The sequence below is a fragment of the Ranitomeya imitator genome, chromosome 5, assembly GCF_032444005.1.
Source record: "Ranitomeya imitator isolate aRanImi1 chromosome 5, aRanImi1.pri, whole genome shotgun sequence".
In the NCBI taxonomy this organism is placed as follows: Eukaryota; Metazoa; Chordata; class Amphibia; order Anura; family Dendrobatidae; genus Ranitomeya; species Ranitomeya imitator.
The window spans coordinates 101,902,763-101,923,604 of record NC_091286.1 but is presented as its reverse complement, the minus strand read 5'-3'; the positions used below and the strand labels follow the sequence as shown (position 1 = coordinate 101,923,604).

The 20,842-nt window shown below is 44.0% G+C and overlaps 1 protein-coding gene across 1 annotated transcript in view; it reads right to left on the bottom strand.

The window, feature by feature from the left end:
- Nucleotides 1–20,842, bottom strand: part of PYGB (glycogen phosphorylase B) — a 101,430-nt gene that overhangs the window by 64,923 nt on the left and 15,665 nt on the right. Inside the window, exon 2 of the mRNA XM_069768978.1 lies at nt 8,532–8,633. Within this exon, the coding sequence (XP_069625079.1) occupies nt 8,532–8,633 (102 nt within the window). The remainder of the gene's footprint in view (nt 1–8,531; nt 8,634–20,842) is intronic.

Below are 20,842 nucleotides of genomic sequence, written 5' to 3'. Positions count from 1 at the left end.
TCTATCTTGTCAGACATCTATATATCTATGTATTCTATGTGTATATATGTATTCTATCTATTCTATTCTAACCTGTCAGTGTGATTTTACTGTAGGGGGCACATGAATTGCCGGCTTTTCAAAGGATATCGGTGCGTAAAAATCAGACAGCACTCGCATGGTCCAAGTGATGTGCGATTTTTTTTCTCACACCAATAGGCTTGCACTGGCGAGTCTCGGCAACAATCGCTGCTGCATGCTGAAATTTTCCACGCACGCCGAATACAGATTGGGCCGAGTGCTATACGACAGGGGTGTCAAACTGCATTCCTCGAGGGCCGCAAACCATGCGTGTTTTCAAGATTTCCTTAGCTTTGCACAAGGTGCTGTAATCATTATGTGTGTAGGTGATTAAATTATCACCTATGCAGTACAAGGAAATCCTGAAAACATGACCTGTTTGCAGCCCTTGAGGATTGCAGTTTGACACCCCTGCTATACGATGTTTTCTCGCATAGCACTTGCCCGTATTCTATGGCAGTGTGACGCTGGCCTTCATCAGCTGTTCCTGCTCTGTAAATAAATAATTTAAAAAAATCCTGTGTGGGTTCCCCTGTATTTTTGATAACCAGCCAGGCAAAACTCACAGCTGGTGGTCGCAACCCTCAGCTGTCAGCTTCAGCAAGGCTGGCTAACAAGAATAGAGGGGTTCCCATGCTGTATTTTTTAATTATTTAAATAATTTTAAAAATGGCATGAGGTCCCCCCATTTTTGACAACCAGCCTTGCTAAAGCAGACAGCTGGGGGCTGGTATTCTCAAGCTGGTAAGGGGCCATGGATATTGCCCCCCCCCAGCCTAAAAATAGCAGCCTGCAGCCACCCAGAAAAGGCACATCTACCAGATGCGCCAATTCTGGCACTTTGCCCGGCTCTTCCCACTTGTCCTGCAACGGTGGCAAGTGGGGTTCATATTTGTGGGGTTGATGTCAACTTTGTGTTGTCAGGTGACATCAAGCCCACGACTTAGTAATGGAGAGGTGTCTATGAGACACCCATCCATTACTAATCCTATAGTAGTATGGTAAATAAAGACACAGCCAGAATAAAGTCCTTTATTAGAAATAAGACTAAACATAGTTTTTCATTTTTTTTTTTTATTTTTTTTTAAATAACAAACATTTATACTCACTTAACACCTAATTCCACCAAATCCCTCGTTCTCATGTAATAAAACTAAAATAAAAAAAACAATATACCATACCTCTCTGTCGTTCTGTCCCACGCCGTAATCCATGTCTGGAGGATTAATAGTTTTCAACCTGGACGTGTCAAGATCCAACCGTCCAGGCTGAGAAACACTGGTGAATGAGCTGCTGCGAACTCAGCCTCAGTGACGTTATCGAGATTACCTACGGTCACTGAGGCTCCGTTCCCAGCAGGGCTGAACTGCTGTGACCGCTGTAAAAAGTCAGTGGTGAGGACACCGCAGATCACAGTGAAAAAATTCTCATGGTGATCTGCCGTGAAGCCACTGAGCTTCAACTGCAGTGAATTCAGTGACTTTTTCCCATGGTGCTAGCGGGGATTTCATCGGGGTCACAGCATTCAGCCTGGTTGGGAACGCAGCCTCAGTGACCGGACGTAACCTCGATGACATCACGCCGGTCACTGAGGCTGCACTTGCAGTAGTTTATTCCTCAGTGGTTCCCGGATTGAAAACTATTAGTCCCTCAGACATGGATTACGGAGTGGGACAGAGCAACAGACAGGTATGGTATATTGTTGGTTTTTTATTTTAGTTTTATTACAGGAGAACGAGGGCTTCGGTGGAATTAGGTGTTACGTCTGTATAATTGTGTTTGTTATTTTTAAATAAAATGGAAAACTGTGTTTAGTCTTATTTCTAATAAAGGACTTTATTCTGGCTGTGTCTTTATTTACCATGGGACTATAGGATTAGTAATGGATAGGTGTCTTACATTCGCCTCTCCATTAGTAATCCGTGGGTTTGATGTCACCTGACAATACAAAGGAGACATCAACCCCACAAATATGAACCCCACTTGGCACTGCTACAGGGCAAGTGGGAAGAGCCGGGCAAAGCGAAAGAATTGGCGCATCTAGTAGATGTGCCTTTTCTGGGTAGATGCGGGCTGCTATTTTTAGGCTGGGGGCCCAATATCCATGGCCCCTTACCAGCCTGAGAATACCAGCCCCCAGCTGTCTGCATTAGCAAGGCTGGTTGTCAAAAATGGAGAGGACCCCACACCATTTTTTAAATTATTTATTTACATAATTAAAAATACTGAGCGGGGACCCCTCTATTCTTGATAACCAACCTTTCTGAAGCTGACAGCTGAGGGTTGCAGCTGTGAGTTTTGCCTGGCTGGTTATCAAATATACAGGAGAACCCATGTAGGTTTTATTTGTAAATTATTTATTTACAGTGCAGGAGCGGATGATGAATACTCCCTGTTCTCACTGTTATTAGCAATAGCAGGTGTCAGATGATGGGAGCTGTTTTCCCATCAACTGTCACCAGTGACTGGAGGTAAACTTTATACCTCCGATCACAGCTAAGTGCCCATGCTGTCTGACAGCGTGGGAACCGCGGCTCTTTGACCGGCGGGATGATTTCACCGCCAATCAGAAGCGCTGTCACACAGTGCGGGAAACACCGGCTATTGTGCTGTGTATGTTCAGCTATATTTGGCGATTTACTCGACGATTAAATCGACGAATATTGCAAGTTGGGCGATTGTGAGCCAAACCGAACATTGAACTATTTGCTCATCTCTAGTGTTTAGTTACTGTTATCCTTGCTTCAGATTTTTTAGGGTAACATTTTTTGGGGTTTGGCTTTATATTATTTCCTCCTGCTGGTATTTCCAGCTTATATAGTCTCATTGGATGTCCATCCATAATGCCATAGTTTAAGACAGTCAGAAAAAGATAAACCCTAGCTGGTCTTTCACTAACAGTTGGTACATAATCCTTTATTTTGTATTTTGTGGTTTATTTTATTCACTCTGGGATCTTTTTCTATTTCAGCTAATTTTCCCTTCTGTAGGCAATTCACACTCTGAATTGACCTCAGTTTTTTTTTTTTTTTTTTTTGGAGGAACGTGAAGCGTTCGGACTTTCAGGCAGTACAGGCCCAAGTTGCCATTGTCTAATCTGTGGTTAGGGCTATCTCGGCTCAGGCAGGAACCACTAGTGACTGCGGCATCAGGATCTCTAGTCTGTACAGGAACCAGCAGGGTCAGTTGCAGTTTTAGCTGTAGCCTATTTTCCTGAGTGAGTTGCTACACTATCATAACAGACTTGCTATAAGCTCAATCGATTTCCGGTATTAGACATCATTGGGCTGTTGTGTGTCATTTCTAACTTCACAATAGTTTAAAAAAAATTATTATTTTGACTACTGCATCAGCACCTTAACTCAGAACACAGAGGCCCCGATTCATCAAAGAGTTTTCTCTGGAATTCTGGAACCACGCAGTGTATTTTTTAATTTGTTTGTGTGTTGCAGACCCCTGTATGCTAATACAGTTGCATACATTAGAATCTATCTCCAGACTCGAACTGATGGTAATCCTTTAGGTATACCTCTGCTGGGAAGCGAAAAACTAGTCTGAACAGAGCACAGGACGTAAGGTTTCTTTTATCATAAGCTTTGATACACATTACCAGCTTTAGAATAAGTGAAAATGCTTTTGTTTTCAGTAACGATCGTTACACTTTTATATTAAAGTCAAGCATGCTGAATTTTTACAGCTTTCTACTAAATAATTCAGAGAGCTAGCAGGTCTTAAGCCATTATACTGTGGCTAGGCTGGCAGAGGAGAAATGCATTAAGTCTTTAGATACTAATGCCGGAGGCAACTAAAAGACTGACAATCTGCTTTTATTTTTAGAAGAGAATAATCATATAAAAGGGTTTTATTTAAAAAAAAAAATATGACCAAGGCTTTTTTATATAACAAAATAAGTCGTACTTACCTACCTTTGCCTTCTCCGCTTCTCGCTCGTGTTTCATGACAGGGGTGCAGCAGTAATGTCCTAACTACAAGACATCACCAGTGCAGCCAATCACTGGGCACAGCGGTCTTGTGCTGTCTACCTTGACATGACCCTTGGATGCCATGGCATATGTTATAGATGGGCTGTCAAGGCTGCATCCTTGTCAACAAATATTGGTTGGGAGCTACGGACAAGTGGCACTGGAGCACAAGGGCACTGGTAGTAATTAATATTTTGTTATGTTGAAGGAAAAGCAGGCCTGGCCATCTTTTTCAATTAAAATGGACAATCCTTTTAACAGTACTGATATAGCCATCTTCAAATAACAACCCCTGTGACTCCCGTTTGAGTAGCCCTCAGTACCCCCTACTTCAGCGAGAGCATTAAGGCCTCCCATATCAGTAAATGCTTTCTATAAACATCATCAGCCTAGAATTAGTGCTAATCTATTCGACAGATCCAGTCCATCGGCCATGACAGTATTCTGTGGCGACTGGATGGGAACCATAACAAATGCTTTTTACATGACGGTATCCTTGGGTCTACTTTTGATTAGCCGGCCTGGCAGGACGTCACGTGCACATCACACTGCTACGATGATGTAGCACCAGGCCAGCTAGTCAAAAGAAGATTCTTGCAGCTCCCATCCAGCGGCCACACAGTACTGGCGTAGCTGATGGACCAGGCTCTGCATATCAATTTGCACCAACTCGTTACCATGTTTAAAGAAGAACTCCCATCTAAGTTTTTACTCTCTTTATATATTGAAGTCACCATAATATATAGCACTGGGTACTTACAATTGCTCATTTTGCCCTTCTACCTAGATAATTCTTCTCTTTACTCTGCTCTAGGAAGTCTCTTTTCCCTGCATTTATCCCCTTCTTCAATCCCTGACCCAGTTGCTCCCTTCTCCCCTCTGCCAGGGACTTTTGCAGTGAGTCATGACTCATACAAGGAAAATTGACCTCCTGTTTCTACATAGAGCTTAGAATGATTCAGCTAGTCAATAGAAGGGCAAAATGAGCAATTGTAAGTACACATTGCTGTGTAATACCATGATTGCTATATATTAAGATAAAAAAAATTTATGGTAGAGCTTCTCTAACATGGTAAAAAGGACTTTTTACTGTACTGAAATGTCAAAGAAAGTAGACCTGGCAGCTTTTTGCTACCGCAACACTCCCTCCTGAATCTCTGCCAACCCACACGTGCAAGTGTAAAAAAAAAAAAAATTCCTTTCCTGGTCTCTTCACATGGCTATATGGACGTTTTATTTGTTCTCATGCTCCAGGGCCCTGGTGACACCTGCATCCCCTTTATGTAAGCACCAAAATACAATATCATTTTGTGAGGATGACTGGAGAAAGGCTGAGCCATGGAAACACCAACGATAAACCAGTCATGTCAGGCTCTTCATGTAAGAACATGGCAGAGGACATCCAGCTTGTCAAGTGGTTATGTTTGTCCTTCACACGTTCCTAATGGAGCGCATGAAAGGCAAAAATTCTACAGGGACCGATTTATATAAAGACTACACCACAATCACTGACATAAAGGCAGAAACAATTAGTCATTCCATCTATGCTCATGGTAAGTGGTACAAGGCTTTGTGCAAACTGAAGAGAAGAAGCACTGTGCGAAAGACAAGGCATCAAGAGGATTTCAAGGATTTTAAGGGTTTGTATACATGGCCATTTACATATTACATAATAGTGTTAGATCTATGGATAAGTTTTAGCTTTTACATTGTCATTTTGAAGACATTTAACTCCTTAAGAACACGGACAATTTTTCATTTCTGCATAGTAATTTTCTTTTCATCAACAGAGGAATGAGGGTAAAATGGTGCACAAAACGCAATTCTGCTAGGTTTTTTTGGGTTATGTTTTTACAGCACTCATTACGCTGTAAAAAATGAGCCGGTGAGACTGTAGCCATGTTGCTAAATGTAGCTTTTAATGCTACTATATTAGAGAATGTAATTAGTTTTTATTAACATTTTGTGGGAAGTGTGAAGTCCAAAACCCAGGAATTTTGATATTTAATTTTATTTTTTTTCTTTAAGACGTCTACAGTATGGGATAAATAATGTCATATTTTCAAAGATCTGAGTTTTATGGAAGTGAGAATACCTAATATGAATATTTCTTTCAAGTATATATTTTGACTGGGTAATTGAAATGTTTATGCTCAGCCTAAATGGATCAAGGACTGGCATTTATAACAGCATGAACTGAAGCTGCAGCACGGCCGGCATATACCCTGTGCAGAGCGGGCTCAGCTCTTGAGCCCGTTTCCAAAACCCAGACTCATTCCATTAAGTATATACCCGTGATGGAGTGTGATAGCAGAAGGCTTAGATTTTTAATCCCATGTAATGTGTATCTGTATATTGCTTATGGGGTGTCCTCTCTGAACACTTCCATCTTCGAAAAATATTAACCCCTTAGTGACAGAGCCAAATTTTTTAAATCTGACCAGTGTCACTTTATGTGGTAATAACTCTGGAATGCTTCAACAAATCCCAGTGATTTTGAGATTGTTTTTTCGTGACACATTATACTTTATGATAATGGTAAATTTAGGTTGATATGCTTTATGTTTATTTATAAAAAATATCAGAAATTTGAAAAAAAATGTTAAAAAATTAGTAATTTGCAAACTTTGAATGATTATCTCTTTAATCCCGATAGTCATACCACAGCAAAACATTAATAAATAACATTTCCCACATGTCGGCTTTACAACAGCACCATTTGCAAAATGTTATTTTATTTTGTTAGCATTTTAGGAGGATTAAAAATGTAGCAACAGTTTAAATTTTTTTCAAGGAAATTTACAAAATGTATTTTTTTAGGGACCTATCCATGTTTGAAGTGAATTTGGGGGTCCTATATATTGGGAAATCCCCACAAGTGATACCATTTTAAAAACAGCACCCCCTGATATATTGAAAACTGCAGTCAGGTCGTTTGTTAACCCTTCGGGTGATTTTCAGGAATTAATGCAAAGTGGCATGATAGAAATGAAAATGTGTATTTTTATCATCTAAATGTCTCTAACTTCTGAGCAGATTACTATAGCCGTCAGACTCTAAGGCCGCTATTTGGTCATGAATTGCCATGGCAAACATCAGGACCACACAATTATGATCTGAGACCACCAATTGGGATAAAGAGGAAGCCCCCACACTCTGTTAACCGTTTATAATGATGTAGTCACTATTGACAGCAGCATCTAAGGGGTTAAATAGATTTGGACGGTGCAAACACTGATCATAGCTAATGCAGCAAGTTGTCAGCTATAGTGGACAGCTGACAGCTGCTGGATTGTCACCTGTATGGGGAGGCTATTCTCTTATATCTCAGGTCAGTTAAAAGGCGTATTGGCGGTCACTAAGGGGTTAAAATAGGTCACTATTGGCTATGCAGTAAGTGTGCACCACTCAGCTTTAATGCCTACCCAGAGTCATATATATAGTGGTATATTTGTCATGATTATTGACAGTGAAGGCAATACATCTAAAGGTACCTTCACACTGAACGATATCGCTAGCGATCCGTGACGTTGCAGCGTCCTGGCTAGCGATATCGTTCAGTTAGACACGCAGCAGCGATCTGGATCCTGCTGTGATGTCGTTGGTCGCTGCAGAAAGTCCAGAACTTTATTTCGTCGCTGGACTCCCTGCAGACATCGCTGAATCGGCGTGTGTGACGCCGATTCAGCGATGTCTTCACTGGTAACCAGGGTAAACATCGGGTTACTAAGCGCAGGGCCGCGCTTAGTAACCCGTTGTTTACCCTGGTTACCAGCGTAAAAGTAAAAAAAAAACAAACAGTACATACTTACCTTCCGTTGTCTGTCCCTCGGCGCTCTGCTTCTCTGCACTGGCTGTGAGCGCCGGCCAGCCGGAAAGCACAGCGGTGACGTCACTGCTCTGCTTTCCGGCCGCTGTGCTCACAGTCAGTGCAGAGAAGCAGAGCGCCGAGGGACAGACAACGGAAGGTAAGTATGTACTGTTTGGTTTTTTTTTTACTTTTACGCTGGTAACCAGGGTAAACAACGGGTTACTAAGCGCGGCCCTGCGCTTAGTAACCCGATGTTTACCCTGGTTACCGGCATCGTTGGTCGCTGGAGAGCGGTCTGTGTGACAGCTCTCCAGCGACCAAACAGCGACGCTGCAGCGATCCGGATCGTTGTCTGGATCGCTGCAGCGTCGTTTAGTGTGAAGGTACCTTTAGAAAGCAGTTATCTCTCGCATGCACATTTGTTTCTGCTGGTCGTGCACATGTCTTCAATGGGGAGAAAGGAGAATAAGCCGCTGTCAGACATGTCTGCTGGGATATCACCCGTGGGATAGAAAGATGGGGCATGTAAGATGAATGAGCACCAGTGGACATATGCAGGTACTGGCCAATCAGTCCCCCACACCCCCCGATATTTGGTGCGTTTGTCCAACATTAGCTATATGTGTATGCAGACCTTCTTGGCCAACCGAAGGAAATGGAGCTCGTCAAGTACATACCTGATAGATGGCTTCATCACAAGCGTGCTGGAGGCCTAAATTCAGCATGGTGTTCTGCAGAGTGCGCCCCATGTAGAATTCCAGAGAGAGGTAATAAATGCGCTGCAAGGATAGAAACAAAAGCCGGTTACAACATATACACTACTAATTAATGCATCCTTATGCCAAGCATCTATATGGAAGAAAACGTCTGCAATGCTTCTGAAGCTCAGATTTCATCTAAGTGATAGTGCTCCAAATACCTGGCACAAATTAAAATGAAGTCCTTAGTATCTATGAGTCCTTAGTGACCTTGCGGACAGTTGTCAGGGGGCGGAGGGAGTTGTCATTATATACAACTTTAGGTACTCAGTTTTGTGTGTCTATTCTACCAAATACGGAGCGGATTGCTTGGCAAAGAATTTTGGAGCTGGAGAAGACAGAAGATTAGAGACAATTCACTGTCACATGCCATGTTCTGGTTCCAGTTATTAAACTAGATAGAAGGGCGATACCTTAGAGCAGTGTTCCCCAACTCTGGTCCTCAAGAGCCACCAACAGGTCATGTTTTCAGGATGTCCTTAGTATTACACAGGTGATAATTGCATCACCTGGACAGGCAAGCATTCAATCGCCTGTGCAATACTAGGGAAATCCTGAAAACATGACCTGTTGGTGGCTCTTGAGGACCAGAGTTGGGGAACACTGCCTTAGGGCATAACTACAGTTCTGCGAAGGCAAATGTTTGGACTGACCGTCTGCAGCTCAATGGAAACCACATGCAATAAGAGAAAGATGTAGACAGATATGTAATTAGATATGTAGACAGATGTAAGTCAGTATTTTTTGTAACTGGAGGATGGAGGTGCCACCTTTAGATAGGAGATGTCCACACGTCTGCACACGCACTCACTGTAGCCGATGTGCCAGCGCAGATTGCCAATTTACCTCATGGCCTAGTGGTCTGCTTGAAAAAAAAATTAGCAGGATGCACTTCTGTGATCCAATTTACAAAACACACTAGTGCATATAAAAAGCAGGCAGCTCACGGAAACGGCCATGAGGATGAGGAAAAAGCCAATATGCTAAATGACTTTTTTTCATCAGTATTTACACAAGAAAATCCCATGGCAGACAAAATGTCTAGTGATAAAAATTCCCAATTAAATGTCACCTGCTTAACCCAGCAGGAAGTGCGGCGGCGTCTAAAAATCACTAAAATTGACAAATCTCCGGGCCCGGATGGGATACACCCTCGAGTACTGCAGGAATTAAGTACAGTCATTGATAGACCATTATTTTTAATCTTTAAAGACTCCATAATAACAGGGTCTGTGCCACAGGACTGGCGTATAGCAAATATGGTGCCAATATTCAAAAAGGGAACAAAAACTGAACTCGGAAACTATAGGCCAGTAAGCTTAACCTCTACTGTGGGTAAAATCCTGGAGGGAATTCTAAGGGACGCTATACTGGAGTATCTGAAGAGGAATAACCTCATGACCCAGTATCAGCACAGGTTTACTAGGGACCGTTCATGTCAGACTAATTTGATCAGTTTCTATGAAGAGGTAAGTTCTGGATTGGACCAAGGGAACCCAGTGGATGTAGTGTATATGGACTTTTCAAAAGCTTTTGATACGGTGCCACACAAAAGGTTGATACATAAAATGAGAATAATGGGGATAGGGGAAAATATGTGCAAGTGGGTTGAGAGCTGGCTCAGGGATAGGAAACAAAGGGTGGTTATTAATGGAGCACACTCGGACTGGGTAGCGGTTAGCAGTGGGGTACCACAGGGGTCAGTATTGGGCCCTCTTCTTTTTAACATATTTATTAATGACCTTGTAGGGGGCATTCAGAGTAGAATTTCAATATTTGCAGATGACACTAAACTCTGCAGGGTAATCAATACAGAGGAGGACAATTTTATATTACAGGATGATTTATGTAAACTAGAAGCTTGGGCTGATAAATGGCAAATGAGCTTTAATGGGGATAAATGTAAGGTCATGCACTTGGGTAAAAGTAATAAGATGTATAATTATGTGCTTAATTCTAAAACTCTGGGCAAAACCGTCAATGAAAAAGACCTGGGTGTATGGGTGGATGACAAACTTAAATTCAGTGGCCAGTGTCAGGCAGCTGCTACAAAGGCAAATAAAATAATGGGATGCATTAAAAGAGGCATAGATGCTCATGAGGAGAATATAATTTTACCTCTATACAAGTCACTAGTTCGACCACACTTAGAATACTGTGCACAGTTCTGGTCTCCGGTGTATAAGAAAGACATAGCTGAACTGGAGCGGGTGCAGAGAAGAGCGACCAAGGTTATTAGAGGACTGGGGGGTCTGCAATACCAAGATAGGTTATTACACTTGGGGCTATTTAGTTTGGAAAAACGAAGACTAAGGGGTGATCTCATTTTAATGTATAAATATATGAGGGGACAGTACAAAGACCTTTCTGATGATCTTTTTAATCATAGACCTGAAACAGGGACAAGGGGGCATCCTCTGCGGTTGGAGGAAAAAAGGTTTAAGCATAATAACAGACACGGATTCTTTACTGTAAGAGCAGTGAGACTATGGAACTCTCTGCCGTGTGATGTTGTAATGAGTGATTCATTACTTAAATTTAAGAGGGGACTGGATACCTTTCTGGAAAAGTATAATGTTACAGGGTATATACACTAGATTCCTTGATAGGGCGTTGATCCAGGGAACTAGTCTGATTGCCGTATGTGGAGTCGGGAAGGAATTTTTTTCCCCAATGTGGAGCTTACTCTTTGCACATGGGGTTTTTTTGCCTTCCTCTGGATCAACATGTTAGGGCATGTTAGGTTAGGCTATGGGTTGAACTAGATGGACATATAGTCTTCCTTCAACCTTAATAACTATGTAACTATGTAACTATGTAATTAGTGGACATGACTGTCCCGAGTTTCCGTATGGCCGCCTGTATATTGTGGCTGGGAATTTAGAGCTCGTCGATCGGTGATTATTAAACGATTGGAATCTTCGCTGCTGTTGTTCTTTATTCAACATTTCCTTTTTTATCCCTCAGACATCACTTGTTGAATTCTTCACTTTCATTCTACAGGGTGGGCCATTTATATGGATACACCTAAATAAAATGGGAATGGTTGGTGATATCAACTTCCTGTTTGTGTCATATTAGTAAATGGGAAGGGAAAAACTTTTCAAGATGGACGGTGACCATGGCGGCCATTTTGAAGTCGGCCATTTTGGCTCCAACTTTATTTTTTCAATGGGAAGAGGGTCATGTGACACATCAAACTTATTGAGAATTTCACAAAAAAAACATTGGTGTGCTTGGTTTTAATGTAACTTTATTCTTTCATGAGTTATTTACAAGTTTATGACTACTTATAAAATGTGTTCAAAGTGCTGCCCATTGCTCCTGGCACGGGCAAATCCTCACAGCGTGCAATGTGAGAATTCACATGTTTGCAGTTCCATAGAGTGACTGAAGACTTGGAGCCTACACCCCTATAATATTTAGTTTTTATTAAGCCACAGTCTATAGTTATAGTTACAGTGATTATCTGCTTTTATTTTCCTCTATTAGCTTCTTTACTTCTGCTTAGTTATATTATCTACTATATAATTGTCTAAGGGTCACTTCTGTCTGTCTGTCTGTCCTTCTGTCACGGTTATTCATTCGCTGATTGGTCTCAGCAGCTGCCTGTCATCGCTGCCGCGACCAATCAGCGACGGCCACAGTCCCACAGTCCGATTAGTCCCTCCCCTACTCCCCTGCACTCACTGCCCGGCGCCCGCTCCGTAATCCCCTCCACTCACCGCTCACACAGGGTTAATGGCAGCGGTAACGGCCCGCGGTGTAACGCACTCCGTTACCGCTGCTATTAACCCTGTGTGTCCCCAACTATTTACTATTGATGCTGCCTGTGCAGTGCCAATAGTAAAAACATCGAATGTTAAAAATAATAAAAAAAATAAAAAATGATTTATATACTCACCTACGCCGCCTTTCCCGCTCCTCGCGATGCAACCGGCACCTTCCGGTCACACGGATGGTCTGGCAGAAGTACTTGCCATGACGTCCCGGTCATGTGACCGCGACGTCATCACAAGTCCTGCGCGCCGGCGCGGAAAGGACCTGCCGTGACGTCACGGTCATGCGACTGCTACACGGTCATGTGACCACAACGTCATAACAGGTCCTGCACGACAAGGACCTGCCATGCTGTCACGGTCACGTGACCGCGACGTCAGCACACTCTGGGACCGGAAGATGCCGCCTGCACCCCACACAGGCGACAGTGCTACAACGCGCCTGCGGAAGGGGAGTATATGTTTATTTTTTATTTTTTTAACCTGTGTCATACGTGGCTGGGCAATATACTACATAGCTGGGCAATATGCTACGTGGCTCTGTTCTGTATACTACGTCACTGGGCAATATACTATGTCACTGGGCAATATACTATGTGGCTCTGTGCTGTATACTACGTCACTCACTGGGCAATATACTACGTCACTGGGCAATATACTACGTAACTGAGCAATATACTATGTGGCTCTGCTGTATCCTATGTCACTGGGCAATATACAATGTAACTGGGCAATATACTACGTGGCTGGACAATATACTACGTGGCTGGGCAATATACTACGTGGCTGGGCAATACACTACGTGGCTGGGCAATACACTACGTGGCTGGGCAATATACTACGTGGCTGGGCAATATACTACGTGGCTGGGCAATACACTACGTGGCTGGGCAATACACTACGTGGCCATACATATTCTAGAATACCCGATGCGTTAGAATCGGGCAACCATCTAGTCTACTATATAATTGTCTAAGGGTCACTTCCGTCTGTCTTTCTGTCTGTCACGGATATTCATTGGTCGCGGCTTCTGTCTGTCATGGAATCCAAGTTGCTGATTGGTCTCACCAGCTGCCTGTCATGGCTCCCGCGACCAATCAGCGACAGCCACAGTCAGATTAGTCCCTCCCTACTCCCCTGCAGTCAGTGCCCGGCGCCCGCTCCATACTCCCCGCAGTCACCGCTCACACAGGGTTAATGCCAGCGGTAACGGACCGCATTATGCCGCGGGTAACTCACTCCATTACCGCCGCTATTAACCCTGTGTGTCAATAGTAAAAGAATCTAATGTTAAAAATAATAAAACAAATAAAAAATCATTACTCACCTTCCGCCGCCTTTCCCGCTCCTCGCGACGCTCCAGTAACCGCTCCATGCAAGCGGCAGGTTCCGGTGGCAAGGATGGTATGCGACAAGGACCTGCCATGACGTCACGGTCATGTGACCGCGACCTCATCACAGGTCCTGCGCTACCAACCCTGGGACCGGAAGCTGCCGAGTGCACCGCACACAGGCGACATGACTATGAGGGCTCCCTCGGAAGGTGAGTATATGTTTATTTTTTAACCTGTGACATACGTGGCTGGGCAATATACTACGTGGCTCTGTGCTGTATACTACGTGGCTCTGTGCTGTATACTATGTCACTGAGCAATATACTAAGTGTCTGGGCAATATACTACGTGGCTGGGCAATATACTAAGTGGGCTATGCAATATACTACGTGGACATGCATATTCTAGAATACCCGATGCGTTAGAATCGGGCCACCATCTAGTCTAATATAACTCTAAAACCAGTCTCACACTTCTAGGGAGTTAAGGGACATTTACACTGCAAGAAAATCCCGTTGTTAAAAACATCCATTTCCCGATTATCTTGCCATGTAAACATGCTGCCAATCATTGGGTGAAGTGATTTTTTTGTGCAGCACAAAATATCATCTTTCTCGGTGGCACATCATCCTGTGTAAACAGAAGTCGCACTGCTGATAACGTTGGTAGCCTGTGTAAACAGGCATTTTACCGATCGGAGGTTGTATCCTTCTGCCCATGGTCACACAATAAACAAGTATGCTCAGAATGGGCGAGCATACATGTACATGTCTATAAAGAAATGCAAATACTCATTTCTCCAAATCTTATCTGTGGCTCCAAATGTTGGGCATTTAAAAATCCAACCTAGTCGATCCTGCTTTTGTCTACAGGCGGAGGTCAGGGTACTGTACAAATTATATTCTTTTCAAATCTTAATGGGGGTTTCACAATATCATAAAGGGAAAAACTGAAAAGTGATTGTAAAAACAAGTAACTTAAGGCGAATTTCCCCAGACCGATAATCCTGCGGATTCTAACATTGATGACCCATTGTTGGTCACAATAACTGTGTAATGTGAATGAGTTGACCGACTGAACAATGTGTCCAAAAGTTTGTTCATGGAGCATGAAATCACAAAAGAATGTATCGATCAACGTTCAAAAATTGTGTAATGTAAATGGAGATATTTAATTCATTGAACGATTAGGCCGGCAAAAAGGAGGAGTGGAAATTCCTAAATAGGTATGGATGTCAGCAATTGGGTGATCGTGTGCAGCGGCAATTGTTCAGTAGCAGTTGGGGCATTGAAACCAGCACATATTCGAGTCATATTGCTCATCGTTATTATCGCAAATGCAGCGGTTCTTATAAAAAAGAGATATTGCTTGAATATTGTATCATTCAATTCTATTGTCTTTGCACAGTATCAGCGAATAAGTGCATTAGTCTGCACAATACTTTATGATTAGTATCACATATGGGAGGGAATGTTGGACACAGTTACATTGTCCGTGTGAACAGCGTGCACAAATGTTATCATATACCAATCACTATTCAACCATTTCATTCACAATTCTCATCCTGTGTAAACACTTATCTGACATTGTCTGCTCATCAAAAGTTGCTATCACATTGTTCATTGTTTAAATGATTATCTGCTTGTGCAAATGAACACCTATCTGTCATTAACAATCTTCTCTGTTGTCATGAAAGAAAGGATTTTTAATTCTACAGTGTAATGATCCAGTCTAGGATACCGGCCCCCTCTGGAGTCTATCAGCAGTGGCTGGTTTCCTGAGCAAGGAGTTCAACTTGCAGGATCCCTGGATATGTCCAGCTTCAATGCCCCCCCAGCCTCTGTGGGCTCTGCCATGCTACTGGCCTGAACGGTCAATCCTTTAGGAGCCCCCCTCAGATCCCATGCAAGCAGGAAACTTGGAGGCAGGGGAGAAGCACGCTCCTGAAGAAATATCTTGAGATAAGACTTTTGCGCACCATTTAATTAAGTATTCACACCACGGACATTTACGGTAATATAAGTGCTCATCTAATTCTGTTTCTTCCCTAGAGCACAATGAATAGAGAGGCAGATCCTAACAATTATGTTCTGGCACCTAGTAATTCTGATAATATTGCATCAGGGATTAGTCTATGCGCATCCCCTATACATATCCTCACATGTTAAGCGCCATGGCATAAATGGCGCTATAATAATAATAATAATGTTATTTATGTTGGATTTTGGCTCCAAATGCAGAGCATCAATAACATTACGTTACTGTCCCTTTTCTCTGACTTGCAGCTTCTTTGTCCTGTCTTTGCTTATGTTGATAAACAGTATAACAAAACAGAAATAATCTTGGTTTTGCAATATATTATTAACATTAGAGTAGCACTGTTTATATAATAGCAAAGAAAATGGTCCTATGACTAAGTTTTACAATAAAGGATTCAGCTTAAAGGGAACCAGTCAGCAGGACTGTGCACAGTAACCTGCAGTGTCAGGTCAGCACCGTTATAACTGAATTAAAGGGAACCTGTCACCCCGAAAATCGCGGGTGAGGTAAGCCTACCGGCATCAAGGGCTTATCTACAGCATTCTATAATGCTGTAGATAAGCCCCCGATGTTACCTGAAAGAGGAGAAAAAGACGTTAGATTATACTCACCCAGGGGCGGTCCCGCTGCTGGTCAGGTCGGATGGGTGTCTCTGGTCCGCTGCGGCGCCTCCCATCTTCTTTCCATGATGTCCTCTTCTGATCTTCAGCCACGGCTCCGGCGCAGGCGTACTTTGTCTGCCCTGTTGAGGGCACAACAAAGTACTGCAGTGCGCAGGCGCCGGAAAGGTCAGAGAGGCCCAGCGCCTGCGCACTGCAGTACTTTGCTCTGCCCTCAACAGGGCAAAGTACGCCTGCGCCGGAGCCGTGGCTGAAGATCAGAAGAGGACGTCATGGAAAGAATATGGGAGGCGCCGCAGCGGACCAGAGATGCCCATCCGACCTGACCAGCAGTGGGACCGCCCCTGGGTGAGTATAATATAACGTCTTTTTCTCCTCTTTCAGGTAACATCGGGGGCTTATCTACAGCATTACAGAATGCTGTAGATAAGCCCCTGATGCCGGTGGGCTTACCTCACCCGCGATTTTCGGGGTGACAGGTTCCCTTTAATGATATCTGGGTTGATTAAATCCATCTTGTAGTCGTTGTTTACTCTTTATTTTCAGTTTTGAGTTACTGATATGCTTGTGCTCGGGGCGGCCTGTGGGGGGGATCTTCATGTGGATCTCTGATTAGGTATTCACCAGTCTGGCTTCTGACAGGTCACTGATCTGCCCTCTAGTTTACCGTATTTTTCGGAATGTAAGACGCACCGGACCATAAGACGCACCCCGAATTTGGGTCTGAAAATTGCAGAAAAAGATTTTTTATAAGATGGGGGTCCGTCTTATTGTCCGAATTTACAGTATCTTACCTGAGGGCTGGCGGTGGCAGAGCAGGGTAACAGGAGGCATGGTGTCGGCAGAGGTGCGGTAGGCAATATGGCGTGCACCTGAGCAGGGTCCCTTCCTGTTTAGGTGGGCGACGCCACGGCCTGGTGTCAATGGGGGGGTTGCGGCAGTGCCGTGGCGGCGGCAGAGGTGCGGGGATGAAGAGGTGCAGTGAGCGGTATGGCGTGAGCAGGGTCCCTTCCAAAGGTGAGGTGACGCAGCGGCCCGGTATCCAAGGTAAGCAGCAGAGGCGGCTGTTTCGCACACAAGGCGACGAAACGGCCCCATCTGGACCCGTCAAAGCACCTTGTGTGCGAAACGGCCGTCGTCCGTACTCCAATACCGCACCCTCCTGTATACCTGATGTCCTGACGGATGTATTTTATATATCTTCTCCAATATAGATCACGAACTTCACTGCTACCCTGGGGTGAGTGCCGCAAAGGTTGAGATCCTCCTTAGCCGTGTATGTCATTTTAAGAATATTCTTGTTATTACAGGAACTATTTACAATGTTTTAATAGAAATTTACACTGAAATACAGTTCTTCATATACCTTTGCTCAGAACATTGAGTTTCAAGGTATTTTCCTCCCCTCTCTTTTACTTTACACATGCCCCAGTGTTATTAAATTTAAAAAAAAAATACAACTACTCATCTGCAGATCCCCCACCGGTCTCGTCTCCTTTGCCAATTTGTCACTCACTGGTTGCATCAGTCAAGTGCCAACAAGGAAGTTAGAGAAGAGACTGTCAGGGGACCTGGAAAGCACAACAGAGGGGGAGGCAGGGGATCTATGGGTGTATATGTGCCATTTTATTATTTAATTACACACTGAAGTCATATGTAAATGTAAAAAGAGTTGGTAAACCTCTTTTAAAGGGAACCTGTCACCCCCAAAATCGAAGGTGAGCTAAGGCTACTTTCACACTAGCGTTGATAGGCGTACGTCGCAATGCGTCATTTTGGAGAAAAAAACGCATCTTGCAAAGTTGTCCGCAGGATTCATTTTTTCTCCATTGACTTGCATTAGCGACGCATGGCCACACGTCGCATCTGTCATGCGATGGATGCGTCGTATTTTTGGCGGACACGACGCACAAAAAAAGTTTAATGTACCGTTTTTTGTGTGTCGTGACCGCCATTTTCGACCTTGCATGCGCGGACAAAACTCCGCCCCCTCCTCCCCGCTTATCACAATGGGCAGCGGATGCGTTGTAAAACTGCATCCGCTGCCCACGTTGTGCTACATTTAACACACTGTCCGTCGGTACGTCAGGCCGACTGTTTGCGACGGCCCGTACCGACGGACTAGTGTGGAAGTAGCCTTAGCCCACCGGCATCAGGGGCTTATCTACAGCATTCTGAAAGATGAGAAAAAGAGGTTAGATTATATTCACCTGGGGGGGGCGGTCCGGTCCGACGGGCGTTGCGGTCCAGGGGCCTCCCATCTTCATAGGATGACGTTCTCTTCTTGTCTTCACGCTGCGGCTCCGGTGCAGGCGTACTTTATCCTCCCTGTTGAGGGCAGAGTAAAGTACTGCAGTGCGCAGGCACTGGGCCTCTCTGACCTTTCCCGGCGTCTGCGCACTGCATTACTTTGCTCTGCCCTCAACAGGACAGACAAAGTACACCTGCGCCGGAGCCGCAGCATGAAGACAAGAAGAGGACGTCATTGTAAGAAGATGGGAGGACCCGGACCGGACCGAGGCGCCCATCTGACTGGACCGCAGCGGAACAGCCCCTGGGTGAGTATAATCTAACCTCTTTTTCTCATCTTTCAGGATAAATCGGGGGTTTATCTACAGCGTTACAGAATGCTGTATATAAGCCCCTGATGATGGTGGGCTTAGCTCACCTTCGATTTTGCGGGTGACAGGTTCCCTTTAAGAGTATGTAAGCTCAGAAATCCGTATCAAAGTATGGTATCTTGAGCTAAGATTTAGTTTTAAAAAATTTCAGTAAAACTGAAAGGAAGAGTAGTCCGGACCTCACAGCTCCGCTCACTGTATGACTCCTCTTAAGGTACCTTCACACATAACGATATCGTTAACAATATCGTTGCAACGTCACGCTTTTTGGGACGTAGCAACGATCCCGTTAACGATCTCGTTATGCGTGACAGCGACCAACGATCAGGCCACTGCTGGGAGATCGTGGGTCGCTGGGGAATGATCAGGACCTTTTTTTGGTCGCTGATCACCCGCTGTCATCGCTGGATAGGGTCGCGCTTAGTAACCCGATATTTACCCTGGTTACCATTGTAAAAGTAAAAAAAAAAAAAAAAAAACAGTACGTACTCACATTCCGATGTCTGTCAAGTCCCCCGGCGTCAGCTTCCCTGCACTGACAGTCAGCGCCGGCCATAAAGCAGAGCACAGCGGTGACGTCACCGCTGTGCTCTGCTTTACGGCCGGCGCTGACAGTCAGTGCAGGAAGCTGACGGCGGGGGACGTGACAGACATCGGAATGTGAGTACGTACTGTTTTTTGTTTTTTTTTGTTTTTTTACTTTTACAATGGTAAGCAGGGTAAATATTGGGTTACTAGGTTACTAAACGCAGCCCTACACTTAGTAACCCGAAATTTACCATGGTTACCCGGGGACTTCGGCATCGTTGAAGACAGTTTCAACGATACCGAAGTCGTTCCCCTGGTCGTTGGTCGCTGGAGAGAGCTGTCTGTGTGACAGCTCTCCAGCGGCCAGACAACGACTTACCAACGATCACGGCCAGGTCGTATCGCTGGTCGTGATCGTTGGTAAGTCGTTTAGTACCTTTAGGCACAAGATCCTCTACAAGGTCCTGTTACATTGATACCAATTTTTGAAAGAATAGGCTCCCTTTAAAGCAAATACCCTAAAAAGTGAAAGACCAGTAAAATAACTAGGATTTAACTGGAGCCTCATTTAACAGACCAAGATGACTTCTGGGTTTCACCATATGGCATGGAAGTGCTTACCAATAAAAAAGAGTCTATTTTCCTCTTTTGTCTTCTGAACGCAACATAACATAATAAAAATTACAAAATGGGGCTTTTATGTTTCAATAGATTACTGCAGCCATAGTGAGGACTGAGCAGTGTATGATCAGATTTAACTGCTTCCCCGGCTGCGCCTCACCAACAACTAGTGGGCGCCTCACAGGTTTAGAACAAATGAAATAATGGATAACGCATCTATGGAAACAGAAATGATCTAATCAACAACACAAGAACAGAATAGCAAATCTGCCTAATGAGCTTATGTATAAAGCAGATGAAAAATTACCAGAAAGTGAGCATACTTGTAACGGTTTGTAAAAATCACATGTAAACAGCTGAATCATGGCACAAAATACAGGCCATACCGTCCACCAAACATAGACCATAATACCAGCCTCCATAGACTACACCAGCCACCAAACAAAGACCATACCAACCACCAAACAAAGACCATACCAGCCACCAAACAAAGACCATACCAGCCAAACATAGACCATACCAGCCAAACAAAGACCATACCAGCCAAAGACCATACCAGCCAAAAAATATAGACCATACCAGCCAAAAAATATAGACCATACCAGCCACCAAACATAGACCATACCAGCCACCAAACATAGACCATACCAGCCACCAAACAAAGACCATACCAGCCAAAAAATATAG